The 23,331-nt window shown below is 47.1% G+C and overlaps 1 protein-coding gene and 1 long non-coding RNA gene across 2 annotated transcripts; both read left to right on the top strand.

Moving 5' to 3' along the window:
• The first annotated feature begins 2,420 nt into the window (after positions 1-2,420).
• LOC146543815 (RANBP2-like and GRIP domain-containing protein 8) lies at positions 2,421-6,569 on the top strand. Its single transcript, XM_085229563.1, has 6 exons — positions 2,421-2,495; positions 3,861-3,862; positions 4,123-4,188; positions 4,661-4,772; positions 5,528-5,680; positions 6,309-6,569. Exons 1-6 carry the CDS (start codon positions 2,421-2,423, stop codon positions 6,567-6,569), a joined length of 669 nt encoding a protein of 222 aa, XP_085085689.1.
• A 345-nt stretch (positions 6,570-6,914) lies between these two features.
• LOC146543814 (uncharacterized) lies at positions 6,915-9,165 on the top strand. Its single transcript, XR_014884633.1, has 3 exons — positions 6,915-7,053; positions 7,173-7,365; positions 7,985-9,165. It is a non-coding gene; the product is annotated as an uncharacterized LOC146543814 (long non-coding RNA).
• The last annotated feature ends 14,166 nt before the right edge of the window (positions 9,166-23,331 follow it).

Genomic DNA, 23,331 nt, shown 5'->3' with positions numbered 1-23,331 from the left:
CACCTTCCTTCTTGATTTCTGTCCAGCAAGTCCCCTTACTTCTGTGATTTTGACTTCACTTCTGTTCTTGCTGAAAGCACGACTCCTAACACTATTTCAAGTGCCTTCCTCTTTAGTAAGAGAGAGTTTGTTTTTTTTCTCCTTCTCCATTGCTACACTCCACCTTTCTGTGATGAAGGAAGGAGATGCCTAGGAAGGAGATGCAGTCATTGATCCTGGAGGTGTTCCACAGCTGTGTAGATGTGGCACTGTCACATCTCACCTGTAGGGATGGAAGAGGTGACCAGATTCATGAATACCTCCAATTAGATTAAGGTAGAACAATACACTCTCATCAATTGTAATGAAAAGCTGTGTATTACAGTTATCCCATAATACTGGCACTCCAACACTTAAAATCTGTCTTAAACTGTGTGGCTAAGCTATACGACCTTAGGAAACCAAAATAAACCTCACAATTACTTAACAACTTTGTGACTCAATGACGAGAGATAGAACTTATAAGAAACTGAAGTAAGTCTTGCAGTTACTTAACAATTGAATAAGAACAACAAACAAACAAACAAACAAGACTGAGGAAAACAGAAAGAATAAAAATCAGAGAGACAGACTGGAGAAGATTGATCACCAGTCTGTTTATAAGGTCCTGTACATGCCTGATAACCTCCTCTGACTCGTTGTTACAGAAGTGGCCTTGCATAATGTTGAGACCTACCGAGCACACTGCAGAAAGTTAGAAAGTGTTTTTTTGTTGGTCCTTTACAGGTGCTGAGTGACATGGTTAGTGAGCATGGTGGTGATGGGTTGACAGTTGGACTAGATGACATTAGGGGCCATTTCCAACCTTAATGATTGAATGACTCTATGATTGTTTTTTGAACCACGTTCCCTCCTAGGTCTCTTGAAGAAGGCCGTGAGCCTGGGATTTGGGAATGGATGCCTCAGTTTTGCCCCCTTTCTGCTGCATGGGATCACTCATCTGTGGGCAAGAGAAATCCCTGCTCCTGAAGCTCCTGCTTCAAGTAACAGTACGGAGCACTTATGAAAGCCCAGTGGAGGTACCTGCAGGGGGAAGGACCTGTGCCTAAAGTCTTCCTGCCTCTGGCAGCTGCAAGCACTGTGGTCAGTTCCTACCAAGGTCTCAAGACAGGCAGCAAGCCAAGCTGAGCATGGTCAGGGTGCAAGGGTAGCACCCCTAGGATATCTGCTAGAGTAGCAAGTGTAACAGTCTTGCCTGCTGAGCTGCCTTCCTGGTCTTGTGACCACTGGGGTGCCAATTCCTCAGGGATGAGCAAGAGACACTGACTGGTATCAGAGCCTTGTCAGTAAGAAAGCAATTTCACTCACCTCCCCCTCAGCTAAAAAGCAAACCTTTCTTCCAGTGGCTCTCGAGCCAGCTCTAATCAGTAAGCCGATGCTTTGCTCCAACGCTGCAACTTTTAATATTTAGCTTGGCAGGTGCCGATGAGCTGTCTGTAACCCCAGTAACTGAAAAAGCAGAGGAAAAAGAAGTCCTCTTCCATACAGCTCTCGGGGAATTAAATGCAACATCTGCACCTATCACCGTTAGCAGAGAAAAATGAAAGGGAGAGTTAACTTGGGGTGCTACACGGATGCTGCTGGTCTTCCTATGTGAATCAGCTGAGTACTGTTTTTCCTGCAGAGAGCTGTGCAGATGTCAGTGTATCTTGGGTATAGCAGCAGCCTTAGGGCTTAGTGGTTATGGATGGGGTGGATTTGTGATTCATTCCCCACAAATGAGACTTCACGTAACTTGGAGCTTGGTGGCCCCATTTTGCTTAGAGTCGGCAGAAAAAGAGATCAGCCAGCAGCAGCCAGGACTCCCTGGCAGGAATTAAAGCACCGGGCAGTGCCGGTGCTCACAATCACAGAACTCCGACAACCAGAAAATCGCTTTTTAAGCCCCGCCCTTTGGGTTTGCACATCTCGCCATCTATCAGTTGCTCCTGGCAGTAACCAATTACTTCTGCTACTCGCGGTGCCTGGAACACAGAGCTTCCGGCCGCAGCCGCTACAACGTTTGGAAACTCGTCGTCTGCAGTCCGAGCAACAAAGCCCGACGGCTGACGGATGACGCCGGCAGCGGCGGTGACGCAGGACGTCGCCACAGGCGAGGAAAGCGGCTCGGCACGGCCTCACCCGCGCCCGCGAACCGCGCCCCGGCCGCTCGCGCCGCGCATGCGCACGCTCGGCACTGCGCGCGTGCCGCCCCACCCCCAGCTGTGACGTCGCGTCGCCGCGGTCGGCAGCGGAGGGCGTTCCGCCGCGTGCGGCGCGGGAGCTCGCTTAGTAACGCGCGAGAGCCGGTCTTCTGCCAATTCCTCTCTCTTTCTCTCCCGGTGAGGCCCGGCCCGCCCTTGCTCGCCGACGACGAGGGCCGGCTGGCCGGGCTTGGCGCCATGGTGCGGCGCACGAAGCCCGAGGTGGAGCTATACGTCGCCTCCGTGGGGGCCGCCGCCTCCTCTCCCAGAGAGGTGAGTGCTGCGGGCCCGGCCGCCGCTGCCGGCGGCGCTCCCGCGGCTTCCCCCAGGCCTCTGTGGGGTCCGCTGCCCGCCCGCCCCGTCCCTCCGTTCCTCCCGCGGTTACCGGGCCAGAGGGGCGGCCGCGGGCTCGGCCGGTGCCCAGGATGGCCGGCGGGGGCCGGCGGGCCCGACGCGCGGGAGAAGCGTGGGGCCGGCCGGCCGGGCGGCACTTTGCGGCCTCGTTCCTCGAGTACGGGGGAGGGAGGTCGCGGCGTTCCCCTCCCGGGAGCGCCGGTGGGTCGGAGCTTACCAAGGGGCTGCTGGAGTCGGGTGGGCGGGCAGTTGAAGCCTAGGGCGGGCGCGGAGTCGCTTCCTTGGAAACGCGGTTTGCCGCAGCTGCGCGCCTCTTAAAACCGGTGAGCACTCGGCGGCTTTCGAAGGAGACCGGCGGCGTGGCGGAGTTCGGCTCCCTCCTGTTCTGTGGGCACGGACCCCGGGCTTCCGGCCTTCACTCTCTCGAGGAGCTGGAATAGGGAACGCGTGCTGTTAATTTTTCGGACTCGTTTTGCTGCTGTGCAGCTGCTATTGCCGTCTGTGCGACGGCGTTGTGAAATGCCGGTAGGAAGAGAGGGAGAGGCGGGGGGAAATAGCTTTGCTGTCGTGCGTCGGTAGCTGGGCAGCCGGGTGATTCCCTGCTATCTGGAAAACGTGTGCGGGTTGCAGTGAGCTGACTGATGCAGCTGGTAGGAGCAGTGTCATCCAGAAAGGTCCTGCTCTGCTGCTCTGAATTGGTTTTATTGCAGCCAACTCTTGAGAGTGGAACACTCAGCAGTGTGTTGTATGGGGTGAATGCACACCACGATGCAGCGGGGCCTCGATGCGAGCGTGAGGCCTGTGTGCATCCTCGTTTTGACCTTCTCCAACGGTGGTGGACCTGTCCTGTTGCTTTGCTCGGTTGGCTTTGATGTTGTGTAGGCAGCACGGTGCTGTGCTGAGTTGGTATTGCTGTGGGGCTCAATAAAAAAATATTCCCTCTCCTTTTTTCGTGCTCGAGGCCAACTGCTGCGGGGTTTAGTTTCATCTTTTCAGTGGTGCTTACAACTGGCTGTTTAGCGCAGTCGGTGATGGAAGTAGCTGTTTTCCTGTTGTGTTGATTTTGGAGAAGAGGCTTGTGCAAGGCTGCCAGCATTTATTTTGAGGTTTCTTTCCAACCCCGTTTACAAAGGAGGCAGGGCAGGCAAGAGAGGAAGGTGACAGAAGCATGGACAGGAAGAGCTGGAATCTTAATTTGTGGCATTTGTTTTCTTCTGCAATGTAGATAGCTTACAAGACAAACAGCATATATGTAGCTAACCCCATTCTTCTCTCTTTAGTCAGAAGTGTGCTTGTGAAAAGTAACAAATGTGAAGACTTGCTTTGCTACTAACCTCAATTTTGGTTTGGTAGCCTTTGCCAGTTATTGGGAAGATACTTCTCTATCTTTCGAAAACAAAGCCCTGAGTACAAGGAGTGAACTGGAGCTGATAATTGTGAAGAAACTTTAGGAAGTATTAGGCACTGCTGAAAAGAAGGGTCTCCCTACTCAATTACTTCAAAAGTACTGTACATCTAAAATGTACCTGTCATATTTTTTTTCGAGATCGTTGAAAGGATTCTTTTTTGCTAAGCTGTACTTTGAGATAAAAGAATATGAACTTGCAAAAAGGTAATAAATGTTACATATGTTGTTCTGTTCTTTAAAGTGTGATAGGAAAGCTAAATGAAGTAGAGTGGAGAAATCAAGACCGTTGTCATGCTGTTTTAAGGTAGTAGTAAATGGGAGAATGTGGTGCCATTTAAATCTTCCTAAAACAGCAACTTAAAGGATGGGTAGTTATGTGGTGCTGTAAAAACCTATCTGGTTGAAATGTCTTTTATGCCATCGTGTTATGTCCTTATAGTTTCTGTGAGCTACTGCTTTATTTAATGAAAGCCAGTACTTGCAGGCAAACATGCAGCATCTGTACGTGTAGAAATAATGTTGCTCCTTACTTGAAGGTCTAGATTAAACACCTACAAGTAAATATGGCTAGATGACTGATTAAATTCCCACGTTAGCTGCAGGATGTGGGGGGACTTGTAATACTAAGGAATACTGATCCTTCTGGTTTTTCTTTCTTTGTTTATTTACTCTGTAGATTTACATCTATTTATCTCAGTGTCCGAGAGAGAGATCCCAAAGCTCACAGGTTTCTGGGACAGATCTATGAAGCTCAGGATAACACAGAAAAAGCTTTTGCGTGTTGCAGGGTAAGCACCTCACTCACCTCCCTGATGTCTGGCTTTATTCCTTTGTAAACGGACTTGATCTTCCTGCTCTGATAGTCTTCTTCCTGCTGCCCTTTGTACTAAGAATCTGTTAGCCCTGTAGAATTCTGCAGAAGGGATACCATAGTGACAGCAGTAATCTGGCTGCTACAGAAAGACTGGACTGAGAGTGTTTTTCAGTTGCATTGTTTGTTTTTTTGTTAGTGGTGGGCTTTTTGTTTGTTTGTTTCCTCAGAAATAGAGGGAACGGAGCAAATACAGTTCTGATTAGGCAAGCGTATAAAGGTGAACTTCATGGTCCACGTTTCATTATTCGGACACTGGGGAGGGAGAGGATACACACACAAGTCTTGTTGCCAGCACAGTGACTGAGTGCCATCAGTCTTTGTGACTTAATTCTATTTTCTGGAAGCCTCCGTATTAGGTTAGGCTAGAGGTACTCCTAGTCCGCTGTCTGAGTAGAGCAGCAGCTAGTGGGAGAGGCAGAGGAGCTGGTTTGGGCATTGATTCTCTTACGGTGTTCTGAATTCCAGCATTTGTCCAGGTGTTACAAACCAATGGTGGCCTTTCAAAAGGGAGGCTTTTTTTACAGTAGTGAGAAAGTATTTATTGATAGTTCTAATTTGACTTGCTGGGTCTGTTTAGTGGGGGACATGTTTTCTTTCTTGTTCTACATGGACTGCAAGATCATGTTACTGGTATCCTTTTTTCTTGTGTGTGTGCGTGGGGAAAACTAGCGTTCAGTGGAGCTGAATCCAATGCAGAAAGATCTTGTACTGAAGATTGCAGAGTTACTATGCAGTAACGACATCACTGATGGAAGAGCAGAGTACTGGGTTGAGAAAGCTGCCAGGCTCTTCCCTGGGAATCCTGCTGCTTACAGATTGAAGGTAAATTCCAACTTCTGATCTCTGTTCTGTGCTTAGAAGAAACTTCAGTTGCGTCAAGTGATGGGAAAACCGTGGTAGTAATAATATCCAAGAGATCAAGATTAGATAGGTTAAGTATTGTCTCTATTACGTGACTACTCTGCTTTCTAGATTTTTTTAATTTGAGTTAAAAACTGTCAAGTGTAGGAGATGCTGCTATTCCCTTAATACTGCTTTCAGTCATACGATCTCACTTTTGTACAGGCGTTATTTTTGTGGAGCACAACAGCAATGAAATTGAAGTCTAGGGAGGCTTGTGCTTTGTGGTTTTTTTTTTTGTGGTTATTATTATTATTATTTTCTTAGACAAGCTGTTCTGTATCAAGGTGTGGCATCTTTGAATCAGATGGTTTGACTATCTTAACTTAGATTCTAACTTAGCATCTACAAGATGCAAACTCTATAAAGTTTTTTTTTTTCTCCCCACTTCTAAAATGCTTGTCAAACTCTCTGTAGCACCTACCAGCTTTGCAGAGCAGTTTGAGTAATGTAGTCTGTAGTAGCAGTGAGGAAACAGTCAGGTAACGTAGTTGCTGAAGAGGCTCTTGTGGAGAATGAAATTTTAACATGTTGCCTTCGTATTTGATAGGAGCAGTTACTGGAGTGTAAAGGCAAAAATGGCTGGAATCAGCTCTTTGATTTGATTCAAACCGAGCTCTATGCGAGACCTGACGATCCCTACCTTAACATCAGACTGGTTGCTCTCTACCGTTCAAATAATAGATTAAGAGATGCTGTGCTTCATTGTCAGGAGGCAGAGAAGAAAATACCTGTAGACTCCAGCTTGGAATGGTGTTTGTGCGTCATAAAGACATTCGAGGTATTTAATCATGTTTTGATCATGTCATAATCTCCCATGTCCTTGAAACTGGTGTTATTCTCTTAGTATCCTTACAATGGCAGCTAATTCTCAAGTGGCTGAACTCCTTCAAATGTAATGTCTGCTGAAACCAATGATATGCTTAGGATTTTCTTCCTAAAGTTAAACCTTGTTTCTTTTCTAACTTCAAGTCTAAGCTAGATACAGCAGCTCCATCAGGGAGAGAACTGTTCCAAGCCTTACGGAATTGAAGAATATGTTAATGTCTCACCTGGGAAACTGGATTATGTAGCAATGTGTTCTGAAGAAGCTCTTGCCTTCATAGAAAGATGGTGGTTCCTCATTCTCTGATGAACTTTATTCTTTAGGAATACCTTGAATCAGTACAAGACTTGGAGTCTGATAAAAATAATTGAAGAACTGTCAAGAAGGCTCATCTGCTGGCCTATTCTAGCTTGGTTAAAATGACACTTGCTTCTCGAGATGTTCGAGAAAGCAGAGGGGCCCTTGAAAGGTATTGTTTTAACTATTCTGTTTAAAAAAAAAAATCGAATAGAGCTACAGGCCTCAGAGAAGACTCAGTGATAGGGGTCTAGTATAAATGGTTGAAAATGAATCTTTTCTATGTTCCAGTTTCGATCGTGTGCTTCACTCTGTGAGACTGTGTGCGAATGGACCTGATGAGCTGTCTCGTACCTTCCTTGAAATGAAAGGACACTTCTACATGCATGCTGGAACTTTCCTGTTGAAAACGGCCCAGAACAATGAGGCACGATGGAGAGATGCATGTGAACTCGCAGCCTTGTGTTATCTGAAAAGTTTCCATGTAAGTCATTGTTCAGTTTGTGCCCGTAGTTGTTGTAGTTCTCAAACGCTCTCACTGTACGTGCACTGAATGCCTGTATTCCAAAAACTAGCTACTGTTTTTAAGGCTGTCTCCTCTCCAAATCTTATTCTTCTATACTTGTTTAAAAGATTTCAAGAGGTGTGAACTTGTCTCATGTGTTTAACTTGTCAGAAGTAAAATGATTCTTAAGGGCTAATGAGTGTATTTCCTGTAGGCTATTCCCTTCTCTGTAATGCAGCTAAAATAACTAATATTAAGGTTATTGGTATGGGAGGGAGGGGAGTGACCTGAGTAGCTCTCACATACTTACTGTGTAGACAGCAGAGCTTGATCAAGCTTAATTTTTTGCTTTATAGAATCAGTTTTCCATTTTGCACAGCTGCTTGCGTTCAAGACATCGCTTTCTCTTGTGCGCTCTTACAGCTATTTGCAACTGTTCAATTACTCACCTTGTGTCCTTTTCAGGAAAGAAACAAGCTTGTTTTTTAACTTTTCTTGTGCTAGCAATAAGAATCTGTTCCCTAATGTTCAAGACTAAATGAAGTAATTTGCTTTTTGTTGTGAAGAAGCTGTAGCAATTTTTTTCTTTCTTTGCCAGATTCCTAAACCAAAGTCAAAACTAATAAGAGATTGTGCTGGGCAAGATATGCTGGAAATGTTGGCCTGTGACCGAAAAAGCAGTCTGGTAATAAAAACTACTAATTATAAATATTCTGTAGTTCCATTTTAATCTTATGAACAGTTGATGTCAGACTTAATGGCTTGTTAAAGAGCACGTTTGGCATCTTGGAACACACTGTAAGACGTTCTATATTTTGGCTGCGTATGAAATGCAAAACAGCGGTTTGATCCTGACACGTAATGGGCTTTTTCTTTTTATCTCCAGGATATTAAGATAGAATTTAAATTTCAATGTCTCCTAGTCTGCTGGTTTTTGCCTACTAATATACTATTTGTAAGCATTGCTAGTCCCAAGTGTAAAAGAAAATATTGTTCTTCTCCTGTCACTTTTGTTCCAGTAGGTTTGCTGCTTTTTTCTTTCTTTTTTTTTTTTGGTAAAGCTGAGGTAGTCGTTTCCAGACTTCACTATCCTGTGGGCTGTAGATGAAAACAAAGAAGACACCAGGCATCAGGCTGAATTCTTCCTGAATAGATGAGACTGACAGCTACTTATTTTGAAGACAATTGCAGTGCCCTTATAATAAAAATACACAGTAATTCTGGAGAACTGGATTTAAAAATGCCTTGGCACTGCTGTCAGCCCATACGCTAAAAGAGTGACTTAATTATAGGGAGAGTGTAAGTTAAAAATTTGTAAATATCATAAGGGGAAATCTTGATTGCCAGCCTGAAGCAACAAGAACAACCCACTGCATCAAATATTGTTGTCCTTGATTAAGTTGAGTGTTCCTATGTGACATGACGTTTTTCTAGGTCATATGTTGCTGAACTTAAGCCATGGCAAGGAGGACTTCTTGAAAGAGATTGTGGAATCTTTTGCAAACAAAAGTGGTTTATTTACATTGTTTGAAAGCCTCTTTGGGAGTGGAGCTTCTAAAGAGAGGTCTTCTCTCAGCACAGATGATATGGGAGATGTCACTCCCCAAGCACCAGAGCAAGTAGAACTGAGTAAATACGATATTGGTAAGAGATGCTACTTAAACTCCACATAAACATGACTCTGTGTCATGGTTTTATGTTTTTGTTTTGTTTTGGTTCTCAGTATTCCGCATCAAAACATCATGTAGTGTACTGGGAGTTAAAGTATTAATGCTCCAATTCCAGGCACCTATCCCTATACATTACAGAAGTCATGGGATCTGGCCCTTCCGGGTGGGGCAGTCTCTTACTGCCTGGCACTGGATGCTGGAGGGTGCTTTCCTGGCCGTTCCAAGCTTTTCAGGTTTGAATCGGTATCAGGAACTCTCTCTCTCTCCTGTTTTATTTGATTTATTAGTCTCAATTTCAATCAGATTGTATTATATTGTGTTATCTTGCATTCCGATATCATAATTAGTAAAATAAGTTTTCCTCCATAGATTGTTGCCGCTGTTTTTTTGTTTTCCTCCCTTCCTTCCCATTTTGTGGGCTGGGGAGGGGAGGGCAGGGGCCTACCGCCCCCTGTCACGGGTGTAGATAGATCTCGTTAACGCCGTGACAAATATCTCCAGAGAAGGAGACTCCACAATCTCCCTGGGCAGCCTGTTCCAGTGCTCCGTCACCTCACCGTGAAGAAGTTCTTACGCACATTCGTGCAAAGCTTCCTATGCTGCAGCTTATGTCCGTTTCCCCTCGTCCTGTCTCCACGTACTGAAAAGAGACTGGCCTCACCGCTATGGCCGCCACACCTCAGATTTTATAAACCTGGATCAGGTCCCCTCTCAGTCTTCTTTTCTCAAGGCTAAACAGACCCAGTTCACTTAGCCTTTCTTCATAGGGGAGATGCTCCAGGCCCTTCACCATCTTTGTGGCCCTCCGCTGGACTCTTTCCAAGAGATCCCTGTCTTTTTTGTACTGGGGAGCCCAGAACTGGACACAGTACTCCAGATGAGGCCTTACCAGGGCAGATAGAGGGGGAGGATCACCTCCCTCAACCTGCTGGACACGCTCTTCTTAATGCACCCCAGAATGCCATTGGCCTTTTTGGCCACGAGGGCACACTGCTGGCTCATGGCCAACCTGTCGTCCACCAGGACGCCCAGGTCCCTCTCTGCAGAGCTCCTCTCCAGCAGCTCATCCCCCAGCCTGTATTGGTGCATGCAATTATTCCTCCCTAGGTGTAAGACCCTACACTTGCTTTTGTTGAACCTCATCCAGTTTCTTACTGCCCAGCTCTCCAGCCTGTCCAGGTCTCGCTGAATGGCAGCACAGCCTTCAGGCGTGTCAGCCAATCCTCCCAACTTCGTATCATCAGCAAACTTGCTGAGGGAGGCCACTATCCCCTCATCAAGGTCATTGATGAAGATGTTGAACAAGACCGGACCCAGCACAGACCCCTTGGAGGACACCACTGGTTACAGATCTCCAGCCAGACTCTGCACCACCAACAACGACCCTCTGCGCTCTGCCAGTCAGCCAGTTCTCAACCCACCTCACTGTCCACTCGTCTATCCCACACTTCCTCAGCTTTGTTATAAGGATGTCGTGGGAGACAGTATCAAATGCCTTTCTAAAATCAAGGTAGACTACATCTACCGCTCTTCCCCCATCCACCCAGCATGTAACAACATCATAGAAGGCCACCAGGTTGATCAAGCACGATCAAATTCACATTTGATTTACTACAAAAATAGGAGAAGCACACAAGAACCCAGATAATGCCTAATAATTCTAATTCTTGAGACTGCAATGATAATACAGGAAAATCACCCACTATATCATACCATTACTAACGTTGCTATTTGCATTACAACAAGTTACAAAGCAATACCAGTAAGTAAGGAGCACACAATCCCAATCATTATAAGGGCTGGATGCTATTTTCTGCCTTGAGATGAGGCCAAGCGTGTCGTGCTGGAACCCCCTTAGGGCCAGTCCCTGTGGAAACACAAGCATATCCATGACCCCAAGTTTTCAGTGGTAAGGACCTTTCCAATGCCCTGTGGCCTTATTCCAAACATTGACCATTGGCCATTCCTTGAGCACTGGGGAGGCCCCAAAATGACGATCCACACGAGTTGTTACATGCAGGCTGCAGAGATGCAGCAGCAGGAGACATAGGCGGGTTCGAGGAAGGCAGTGTGATGGCTAGCGTTGGGGCAGAGCAGAGGGCGGGAGCGCAATCAGTGTTGGGGGTGGAGCCGAAGGGGGGGGGGTCGCAATTTCTCTTCTCCCCGGCCAGGGCAGAGTCGGAGCCGCAGATCGAATCTGGGCTGCAGCTGCTTTCTGCACCGAGGGGGGTCGGCGGCAGGGGTGGGAAGGAGGGCGATGGGAAACAGCTGGAAGAAATTTTTCCTTGTCGAATTTAAGCCCTTCCGTTATTTGGTGCCAAACAGGTAAAAGTTTAGCAGCCGTTCTGTCTTTAGTAATAGAAGCCTCCCAGAGTTTTGTGCCAATTTTGTCCCAAAGCTCTCCAGCAAGTGAGAATCCAGTTCTCAGAAATTCAGGGACATTTTTGCTTATCCATTTGAGAAAAGTAACTGATGCTGAGGTAGATACTGACTGATTCTGAAACTTCAAAACTAACTTCAAGATTTACTTGTTGCTCCTTCATTAATGAATTCCCCACAGTTCCCGACTGCTCACCTTCTGTCCTGCAGAGTGCTGCGAGTGCCAAACAATCTCTCCGCAGTTCAGTCAGGCGGTGCTGCTGAACCAGGCTCACTCAGCCTCAGCTTGATTTGCCCCACGCAGTGGGTGCCATTTGCAGCATCTGATGCACGGACTGAGATGTGAACGATCCTAATCATTTATTACAAGATCTCACATCATATATATACCTTCACAAGTTTTATTTTTCTAGCTTTCCCACCCACCACTACAACTTTCCCATTCACCTTTACATGTCAGCAGAGCATTCTACAAAACACTCTTCATGTTCATGCAGGTGCTTATTCGATCAGAGCCGTGAGATGTTCTTTCTTCTTCTAGAGGTGTCCTTGGTTCTCATTCTGTTTATCTTGGTCCTCAGCTGTTGCTCTGAACAGTTTTTCTTGTATTCCCACTCCCTGCCTTTGCACAAACCATCTGCAGACATTGCAAGCCCCACCCCTTTGCACATAGCTGTTGTGCAAGTCCATCTTTGCACACACGCATATGAACACATACCCACGTGAGCCACTCGCCATCTTATTATTAAGCTCATTTCTTTCTTCACTTTACACTTTTTTCATTATTTTTTAAACAACCCTTCCCTCCCAATATCTTTCCCATCCCAATATCTTTCCCATCCCCAACTTACCTTCCCTGCTCTTCACTGACTTCTTGATTCTCTTGGCTTTTGTGGCTACTCTTGTCGTGATTTCCTTTGCAGTGTTATGCTTTGATCTATTTGTTGCCATCCATTCTTTTCTTAGGCATTATTCTTTACTTTTTTTACTTGGCTTTTTTCTTCTTTTCTCTTTTCTTTATTCGGTTTTTCTCTCTTATTTTCTTTTTTCATATATTATTTTTTTCTATTCTCTTTTTTTCTCCCTTTTCATTCTTCTTTTTTCTTTTCTTTCTTTTTTTTCTCTATTTTCTCTTCTTTAATTTTTTATTTTAATTTAATTTTGTTTTGTTTCTTTTTTTTTCCCAGCCCAGTGAAGTTACTTTATATCCACCCATTGACCTCCTTTATTCCTTTCATCATCTTGATATCTGGGCCTCTACCTGATCCTTCTCTTCCCACATTACCCTATAGCCTTCCTGTAGCCCCATATTTCCCTATATTTCCCTGTAGCATATGCAAGCACCCGATAGCCCCCCTACAGCCTTTTGTAACCTTATATCTCCCTATATCCCCCCATACCCTTCCACAGAACCCTATTGTGCCTGTTTCTCCATGTCATGTCTATAGCCCTCTCATTGCTCCCTGTAGCCCCATATCCCCTTCTATCCCACCTATTTGCCCCTTACAGACATTTATAGAACCATATTCTCTTATATTCTCCCCCAGTCCCCTGTATCTCTCCCCATCTTCTCCTGCCTCCTGTAGCCTTGTATTGCCCTGTATCACTTCACAACCTTGTTATAACCATATATCCCACCAATATTCCCCCATCTTCCCCTATAACTCCCTACAGTCCCTGTATTTGGGCCTATATCTGGACCATCTAGCCCCACATCCTTCCATAGCCCACATTATACTCCCACACAGCCCCCCATAGACCCTCCCAAAACACCCCAATGCTCCCTATAGCACTGCGTCCCTAAGTAACCCCTCACAGCCCTCTATTGTCCTAAATCCCCCTATATCCACCCCTATAGCCTCCTATACCCCAATACCCTAATAGCTTACCACAGTCCACTATAGCCCCGTATGCCTCCATATACCCTGACAGCCTTCTGGAGCCCCCTATCCCCCTCACAGCCCTCACCAGCTCCCCATAGCCCCTATCACCCCTCTATCTCTCCGTTATCTCCCCTTATATCTCTTCCATAGCTCCCTGTACCCCATAACCCCAACAGGTTTGGATGCTGGGGGGGGCGGGTTGTGTGGGGATAGGCGATGGATATCATATATCCGTATCCATCCCACATCCATCCCATATCCGTTTCCCCACATCCATTCCATGTCCATTCCATATCCCATCCCATCACACTATCATCACACTCCCCTCCCATATTCTTCCCATATTGATCCCATACCCATCCCATATCCGCAGCTCATCCCATATATATCTCACTTCCCCATATCCAATCCTGTATCCATCCATATCCTCACATTCCAGTCCCATATCCCTAATCCCAGGCCCATATCCATATCCCAACCCCACATCCCAGTCCCACTCCCAGCCCTTCACCCCACACGGAGGTGGTTTATGGCTGCACAGGTGCCCTTCCCTGTCCCGGTGCCGCCCTCCGTCCCTCCCGGCTCTGGCGTCGCTGTCCTCAGCACCACTCCCGTCGTGCCGCGGTTCCGTCTCGGCGCTGCCCGGACAGCTCTGCCGTGCAGTGGCTCAGCCAATTGGAAACAGCGGCGTTGCCGCTGACCAATGAGAGGCTGGGGGCGGGGCAGCACAAGGCCGTTGGTAGGAGGAATGCGGGCAGGGGGCAGGGCGGAGGGGCGGGGCCTCAGGGTGCACCCTATTGTTTTATTTATGATTTCATTCGCAGTTGCAATGGCAGGCCTCCTGCAAGCAGAAAACAGAGCTACATCTTTTATTCCTATTCCCCGACGCTGATCTCTTTCTCCCCTACTTCCTCATTGGCTGAGTACTTTAGGTTCAAATCTTCTCGATACTTCACTAAATATGGAAACACTGGACAAACATAAATTTTTGCTGCATAAGCGTAAATCTGTAGTCAATTAATTAACTTATTCCACACCTGATCACTATTTTGCAGATATCTGCTTGTCCTTCTTTCCACAAAGATAAGCTCGGGAGAAAGACAGGGGAGTACCTTGGTGTCTGTCAGTCACATCTCAACCTTCTCATAGAGTGAGACAGTCCGGCCTCTTGTAAAGGCCCTAATTTCTTTGATGTTTGCTACATCTGTTTTTCTTTTGCTGGGAGTTTCTTATCCTAACAGAACAACTCCACAATATGTTTTCTAATCCCTAACACTATATTCACATTGTTTGGAACATTTAACAACTATTACAGTTTTGCAAGAAAGAATTAAGTAATAATTCAATAATAATGTTTCTAAAACATGCAGCTAACATATACAGTAATATTTTACTTCATAGATCAACTGTTTCTAAGGATAAGTTACGGAATACAAATGCATTATGTTCTACTTCCTCAAACCAATTGCTCTTTTTAATATCAAATGCAGAAACCATTCCCACGATTCCCCCCTCTTTTTCTTTCACAGTGTTGATTTCTGCAATTCCCTCTTATTTTTTTTTTTTTTTAAGGTACGATTCTAAAAACTTCTTCACTTTCTTTGTTCTCCATTTCGTCTAATATCATCATTTTATCCGAGTACGGTGGTGGTTCCACTACTGTTTGCTTCAGCAGTGCAATTTCGACTAATCGCTGTACCAATACCCTCACGCAGGGGATAATACAGCAATCGATGACCGTCAGGACTCCTGCTACCACAGTCAAAGAAGTAAATATGGACACAATCATCCCTTTCCATTTGCCAAACCAGGACTCCAACCACCCAGTGAGGGAATTATCTATTCCTGAGTTTTCGGCTAATTCACTGGCAAGAGTAGTAAGCCCCTGTAATGCTCTAGTTGTCGTGCCATCCGGGGCTGTGTTATTTGGGATAAAAGTACAACAATGAGTGCCCAACATTATGCACACACCCCCTTTTTCAGCTAGTATTGTGTCTAGGGCAATCCTGTTCTCCCAGGCCATCCTGCTTGTAGCATCCAATTGCTCTGCAAATCCCTTTATTGCCTCCTTTGTATAGTTTATAAATCGCTGCTCATTATAATAGACGTAGTTTATCCAACCTACATTTTTGTTAATTGTCACCACCCAGAATAGAGATTCAAATCCTGCAGCAATTTGATTTCTAGCCTTAAATTCATCAGGGACACCTCTGGGCATCCCAATTGAGTCTATATATATTGTATCATCACCAAATGGGGTTCCTAGGCTCCTTCTGTTCCTTTTGCAAATGTGTGACAGATCCTTCTCGAATGCCAGAGTGAACGGTAGAGCCAGCACAGGTACCTCCCCAATTAGATTGGAGAATGGACGTAAGATCTTCCCACCGCAATACCATCAGTGATCCGCTCTGTGGATTGCCAGCCTTGAATAGTCCCCTTCTAAATCTTTCATAACATCCAAGGTTTCACTGCATAGTGAGAAATTCCCTATAGGCCTGGTAGCCCTCACATTCTGTCTTGAGAGACAAGCTGTATGGTTACCTATGGCCCCAGGGAATGCAGGAAGGATTTTGGCATCCATCTCCGATATCAGGGGAAACAACAGGGAGAATGATTTACAGGCTCCATTTCCCCAGGTGGTTTTGTGCTGGTACAGGGCGATAATACTCAATTTTCAATCCCTTGAAAATCCTTGGTCCATCCCAGAGGAAAGTTTTTGTGTAAAAATAGGTATTGGTGGGAGAAAAAGGGGTATTTTCGTGTAAAAACAGGTATTTCTGGGAGAAAAAGGGGTATTTTCCTGTAGAAACAGGTATTTCTGGGAGAAAAAGGGGTATTTTTGTGTAAAAACAGGTATTTTTAGGAGAAAAAGAGGTATTTTCGTGTACACATTGTTATTTCAGGGAGAAAAAGGGGTATTTTTGTGTAAAAACAGGTATTTGTGGGAGAAAAAGACTTATTTTCATGGAAAAACAGGGATTTCTGGGAGAAAAAGGGGTATTTTTTGTTAAAAACAGGTGTTTCTAGGAGGAAAATAGATATTTTTGGTTAAAAACAGGTATTTGTGGGAGAAAAAGGGGTATTTTCGTGGAAAAACAGGTATTTGTGGGAGAAAAAGGGGTATTTTCGTGTAAAAATAGGTATTTGTGGGAGAAAAAAGGGTATTTTCGGATTAAAAAAAAAAAACCCTAACTCTAACCTATCCCTAACCCGAACCCTAAGCCTAACCCTAAGTCCCAGAAACACTAGCTTTCTTGCAAATACATCATCTCTTCCGCCCATTTGCTCCAAGAAACACACTTCTCTCACACATACGTGAACGCTTCCCCCCAAAACAAGACATTTGCTCTCCGAAATACCAGCACTCTTACACATACCTCCCATTTCCTAACACAAATACTACTTGACGCTCCTCAATACCACACTTACTCCCAGCAACAGGGCATTTTCTCCCCAAAAGACCACTTTCTGCCCCCACAACAGGACATTTTCTCTCCAAAACAAGACATTTGCTCCCAGAAATACCAGCACTCATACACATACCTCACATTTCATCCCAATCAGACTACTTGACGCTCCCCACTGTCACACTTGCTCCAGTGAAGATGGCATCTTCTCCCACATAGACCAGCTGGCTCCCAAATAGACCGCCTTTGCTCCCACATAGACCAGGTTTCTCCCAAAGATGTGCCATAGACCCCCGGAAATACCAGCTGATTTTTCAAAAGATGGCATTTTTTGTCCCAGAAGACCAGCTTTCTCACCAACAGATGTCATTTTCCAACCAAGGGTGCTACTAGCTCCCAGAAAGAGCACGTTTCTGGCAAGTACCTCCCACTTGCTCTCCAAAATACTACTTGACACTCCGCAAGAGGACTTTTTCTCCCATACACACCCTACTTGCTCCCCAAAGGACCAGTTCTCACACCAAAAATGCCACACTCGCTCTCCAAGACAAGACACTCTTTCCCAGAAGGGCCCACTTTTCCCCCCACAGACATGTCCTTTTCTCCCAGAAATACCACCTTTCACTTGGAAATTGGACCTTTTCTTCCCAAAATACTACATGACAATACCAAATCGCACACTTGCAACCAAGAAGAGGACAATTTCTCCCCAAAATACCACTTTTCTCCCATCCATAGGACATTTTCTCCACACTGGATGACAGTTCTGGCAAGAAGTACTAGATTTCTTCTCCACATCGGGCGTTTTCTTCCCTCAATAGGACATTTGCTCCCAGAAATACCGCCACTCTTAGAAATACCTCCCACTTCCTCCCAAATAGACTACACGACACTCCTCATTATGATACTTACTCTCAGACTTTGGGGCATTTGATTTCAGAAATACCGTTTGTATCCCAAAGAGATGGCATTTTCCCTCAGAAACACCACTTTCCTCACCAATATGTGGCACTTTCAACCAGAAATACCATTTCTGTCCCGCAAATGGGGGCATTTTCTCCCAGAAACACCAGCTTGCTCCCAGGTAGATGACCTGTCCCCCCCCAAAGTAAGACATTTTCTCCCAGAAATGCCCCTTTGCTTCGGAATGCCTCCCATTTCCTCCCTCATAGACTACATGACACTCCGCACAATGACATTTGCTCCCAGAAATAGGGCATTTTCTCGCAGATAAACAATTTATAGCTGAATATCTGTCATTTTCTCACAGAAATCACTTGTTTTGCACTTATGTGGAGTTTTCTTTCAGAAATCCCAGCTTATCATGCACCAGTAGTCGATCTTTTCAATCACAATAACACAGAAAGCTGGTATTTCATGAAATAATTTCATCTCTCTGGGAGAAAAGAAGAATTTCTTGGAGAAAATGTCTTTTTTTGGGAGAAGGAGGATATTTCTGATGTGAAATGACATCTCTTTTGCAGGGAACTCCTTTTTCTCGTTGTAAATAGACTGGTATTTCTGGATGGTAATGTGATATTTCTGATTCATATGATTTTTGTGATTGTAAGGTGGAGGTCATGGGAATCGCACTCGAAAACGTATTGTAAGTACAAATGAAGTTCAATGCACTTCATGCGCAGCGACTATGTCCCATATTCCAGCCACTGAGAAATCGGAGTAGCGGTCCATCGCGAGTGGCGCTTTCTACGCATGAGAGCGAAGTAGTGCCATTCCAATGCCGAGAACGTCCAAATTCAATCTATTACAATACACCCAATCTGGTAGGCTTTCTTATCCGAATGAAGGAATGATGCATCTATACTTTTATTTCGAGAGACATTTCGTTCTAGTGTGGATCTCCACTGCTACACATTTGCATTCAGAGAGGAAAAGAGTGGAAGGGAAAACCCTCTCTAATAAGGCATTTGCAAGTTCGAGGAGCGACAGACGTAGTGCTCTCAGGGAGAGCGTTTCAGAAAGTGGGGAGAGATCCTTTCAGGACTGCGGAGAAAAAACCCCCCACTCGCAGGTGTTGCAGGAGGCTGAATTCGCACTTGTCGGCATCGGAATTGCACTCCTTCGCTCTCACGCGTAGAAAGCGGCATTCGCGCTGAACCGCTCCGGAGACTTTGCCGGAGCTGGCCGAGAAATAGCGTTTCTCCCCGAATGCAGCTTTGAGCTGTCAGCAGCGGTCTCGTGTTTCCCGCTAGCCGAGAACGAGCCACTTCAGCCGGCTGCTTTTCTCCGACGAGTGAGCGGGCTCCTGTGCGCACATCGGAAAGGAGCGGTTTGCACTTCGCCTTGGCTACATGCAGAATGCACTGCGCTTACCTCTGAATACTATGTCTCTGTCTTTATTTCGTGCGACTATTCATTCTAGTGAGGTTTCCACGGCTACACATCTGCATTCAGACAGGAAAAGAGTGGAAGGGAGAACCCTCTCTAATAAGGTATTTGCAAGTTCGAGGAGCGACAGATGTAGTGCTCTCAGGGAGAGCGTTTCATAAAGAGGGGGGAGATCCTTTCAGGACTGCGGAGAAAAAACCCCCCACTCGCAGGTAGTGCAGGAGGCTGAATTCGCACTTGTCGGCATCGGAATCGCACTCCTTCGCTCTCACGCGCAGAAAGCGGCATTCGCGCTGAACTGCTCCGGAGACTTTGCCGTAGCTGGCCGAGAAATCACGCTTTTCCCCGAACGCCGCTTTGAGCTGTCAGCAGCGGTCTCGTGTTTCTTGCTTGTGGACAACGGGCCACTTCAGCCGGCTGCTTTTCTCCGACGAGTGAGCGGGCTCCTGTGCGCGCATCGGAAAGGAGCGGTTTGCACTTCGCCTTGGCTACATGCAGAATGCACTACGCCTACCTCTGAATACTATGTCTCTGTCTTTATTTCGTGCGACAATTCATTTACTGAGGTTTCTACTGCTACAAATCTGCTTTCAGAGAGGAAAAGTGTGGAAGGGAAAACCCTCTCTAATAAGACACCTGGAAGTTCGAAGAGCGACAGATGTAGTGTTCTCAGGGAGAGCGTTTCAGAAAGTGAGGAGTTATCCTTTCTGGATTGCGGAGAAAAAAACCCCCACTCGCAGGTGTTGCAGGAGGCTGAATTCGCAGTTGTCGGCATCGGAATCGCTCTCCTTCACTCTCACGCGCGGAAAGCGGCATTCGCGCTGAACCGCTCCGGAGACTTTGCCGTAGCTGGCCGAGAAATCGCGCTTCTCCCTGAAAGCCGCTTTCAGCCGTCAGCAGCGGTCTCGTGTTTCTCGCTTGCCGAGAACCTGCCACTTCAGCCGTCTGCTTTTCTCCGACGAATGAGAGGGCTCCTGTGCGCACATCGGAAAGGAGCGGTTTGCACTTCGCCTTGGCTACATGCAGAATGCACTACGCCTACCTCTGAATACTATGTCTCTGCCTTTATTTCGTGCGACAATTCATTCTAGTGAGGTTTTCCACTGCTACACATCTGCATTCAGAGAGAAAAAGAGCGGAAGGGAAAACCCTCTCTAATCTGGCAACTGCAAGTTTGAGGAGCGACAGCTGTAGTGCTCTCAGGGAGTGCGTTTCAGAAAGTGCAGAGCTATCCTTTCAGGACTGCGGAGAAAAACCCCCCACTCGCAGGTAGTGCAGGAGGCTGAATTCGCAGTTGTCGGCATCGGAATCGCACTCCTTCGCTCTCATGCCCTGAAAGCGGCATTCGCGCTGAACCGCTCCGGAGACTTTGCCGGAGCTGGCCGAGAAATAGCGTTTCTCCCCTAATGCAGCTTTGAGCTGTCAGCAGCGGTCTCGTGTTTCTTGCTTGTGGACAACGGGCCACTTCAGTCGGCTGCTTTTCTCCGACGAGTGAGCGGGCTCCTGTGCGCACATCGGAAAGGAGCGGTTTGCACTTCGCCTTGGCTACATGCAGATTGCACACGACTACCTCTGAATACTATGTCTCTGCCTTTATTTCGAGCCACAATTCATTCTAGTCAGGTTTTCCACTGCTACACATCTGCATTCAGACAGGAAAAGAGTGGAAGGGAAAACCCTCTCTAATAAGGTATTTGCAAGTTCGAGGAGCGACAGATGTAGTGCTCTCAGGGAGAGCGTTTCAGAAAGAGGGGAGTTATCCTTTCAGGACTGCGGAGTAAAAAACCCCCACTCGCAGGTAGTGCAGGAGGCTGAATTCGCAGTTGTCGGCATCGGAATCGCACTCCTTCGCTCTCACGCGTAGAAAGCGGCACTCGCGCTGAACCGCTCCGGAGACTTTGCCGGAGCTGGCTGGGAAAACGCGCTTTTCACCGAACGCCGCTTTGAGCTGTCAGCAGCGGTCTCGTGTTTCTTGCTTGCCGAGAACGGGCAACTTCAGCCGGCTGCTTTTCTCCGACGAGTGAGCGGGCTCCTGTGCGCGCATCGGAAAGGAGCGGTTTGCACTTCGCCTTGGCTACATGCAGAATGCACTGCGCCTACCTCTGAATACTATGTCTCTGTCTTTATTTCGTGCGACAATTCATTTACTGAGGTTTCTACTGCTACAAATCTGCTTTCAGAGAGGAAAAGTGTGAAAGGGAAAACCCTCTGTAATAGGACACCTGGAAGTTGGAGGAACGACAGATGTAGTGCTCTCAGGGAGAGCGTTTCAGAAAGTGAGGAGTTGTCCTTTCTGGATTGCGGAGAAAAAAACCCCCACTCGCAGGTGTTGCAGGAGGCTGAATTCGCAGTTGTCGGCATCGGAATCGCACTCCTTCACTCTCACGCGCAGAAAGCGGCATTCGCGGTGAACCGCTCCGGAGACTTTGCCGGAGCTGGCCGAGAAATCTGTCTTTTCCCCAAAGGCCGCTTTGAGCTGTCAGCAGCGGTCTCGTGTTTCATGCTTGCTGAGAACGAACCACTTCAGCCGGCTGCTTTTCTCCGACGAGTGAGCGGGCTCCTGTGCGCACATCGGAAAGGAGCGGTTTGCACTTCGCCTTGGCTACATGCAGATTGCACACGACTAGCTCTGAATACTATGTCTCTGCCTATATTTCGTGGCACAATTCGTCCCTGCGCGGTTCTCCACTGCTATACGTCTGCATTCAGAGAGGAAAAGAGTGGAAGGGAAAACCCTCTCTAATAAGACACCTGGAAGTTGGAGGAGCGACAGCTGTAGTGCTCTCAGGGAAAGCGTTTCAGAAAGTGTGGAGTTATCCTTTCTGGATTGCGGAGAAAAAAACCCCCACTCGCAGGTGTTGCAGGAGGCTGAATTCGCAGTTGTCGGCATCGGAATCCCTCTCCTTCACTCTCACGCGCGGAAAGCGGCATTCGCGCTGAACCGCTCCGGAGACTTTGCCGGAGCTGGCCGAGAAATCGCGCTTATCACCGAATGCGCTTTCTGCCGTCAACAGCGGTCTCGTGTTTCTCGCTTGCCGAGAACTGGCAACTTCAGCCGGCTGCTTTTCTCCGACGAGTGAGCGGGCTCCTGTGCGCTGGTCGGAAAGGAGCGGTTTGCACTTCGCCTTGGCTACATGCAGAATGCACTCCGCCTACCTCTGAATACTATGTCTCTGTCTTTATTTCGTGCGACAGTTCATTCTAGTGAGGTTTCCACGGCTACACATCTGCATTCAGAGAGGAAAAGAGTGGAAAGGAAAACCATCTCTAATAAGACACCTGGAAGTTCGAGGAGCGACAGCTGTAGTGCTCTCAGGGAGAGCCTTTCAGAAAGTGTGGAGAGATCCTTTCAGGACTGCGGAGAAAAAAACCCCCACTCGCAGGTAGTGCAGGAGGCTGAATTCGCACTTGTCGGCATCGGAATCGCACTCCTTCGCTCTCATGCCCTGAAAGCGGCATTCGCGCTGAACCGCTCCGGAGACTTTGCCGGAGCTGGCCGAGAAATAGCGTTTCTCCCCGAATGCAGCTTTGAGCTGTCAGCAGCGGTCTCGTGTTTCTCGCTAGCCGAGAACGAGCCACTTCAGCCGGCTGCTTTTCTCCGACGAGTGAGCGGGCTTCTGTGCGCACATCGGAAAGGAGCGGTTTGCACTTCGCCTTGGCTACATGCAGATTGCACACGACTAGCTCTGAATACTATGTCTCTGCCTATATTTCGTGGCACAATTCGTCCCTGCGCGGTTCTCCACTGCTATACGTCTGCATTCAGAGAGGAAAAGAGTGGAAGGGAAAACCCTCTCTAACAAGACACCTGGAAGTTGGAGGAGCGACAGCTGTAGTGCTCTCAGGGAGAGCCTTTCGGAAAGTGTGGAGAGATCCTTTCAGGACTTCGGAGAAAAAAACCCCCACTCGCAGGTAGTGCAGGAGGCTGAGCATCGGAATCGCACTCCTTCGCTCTCATGCGTAGAAAGCGGCATTCGCGCTGAACCGCTCCGGAGACTTTGCCGTAGCTGGCCGAGAAATCACGCTTATCACCGAATGCGCTTTCTTCCGTCAGCAGCGGACTCGTGTTTCTCGCTTGCCGAGAACGGGCAACTTCAGCCGGCTGCTTTTCTCCGACGAGTGAGCGGGCTCCTGTGCGCACATTGGAAAGGATCGGTATGCACTTCCCCTTGGCTACATGCAGAATGCACTGCGCTTACCTCTAAATACTATGTCTCTGTCTTTATTTCGTGCGACAATTCATTAACTGAGGTTTCT

Source organism: Meleagris gallopavo, chromosome 8 (genome assembly GCF_905368555.1).
Source record: "Meleagris gallopavo chromosome 8, MGAL_WU_HG_1.1, whole genome shotgun sequence".
In the NCBI taxonomy this organism is placed as follows: Eukaryota; Metazoa; Chordata; class Aves; order Galliformes; family Phasianidae; genus Meleagris; species Meleagris gallopavo.
Note: the sequence above shows the minus strand (reverse complement) of the source record. Positions and strands in the feature narration are given on the sequence as shown.

Coding starts and splice junctions, on each gene's coding strand:
- LOC146543815 (XM_085229563.1), top strand. CDS start 2,421: ATGGTGCGGCGCACGAAGCCCGAGGTGGAGCTATACGTCGCCTCCGTG. Junction 4,189..4,660: donor GAATATGAACTTGCAAAAAG/GTAATAAATGTT, acceptor TTTACTCTGTAG/ATTTACATCTATTTATCTCA. Junction 5,681..6,308: donor CTGCTGCTTACAGATTGAAG/GTAAATTCCAAC, acceptor CGTATTTGATAG/GAGCAGTTACTGGAGTGTAA.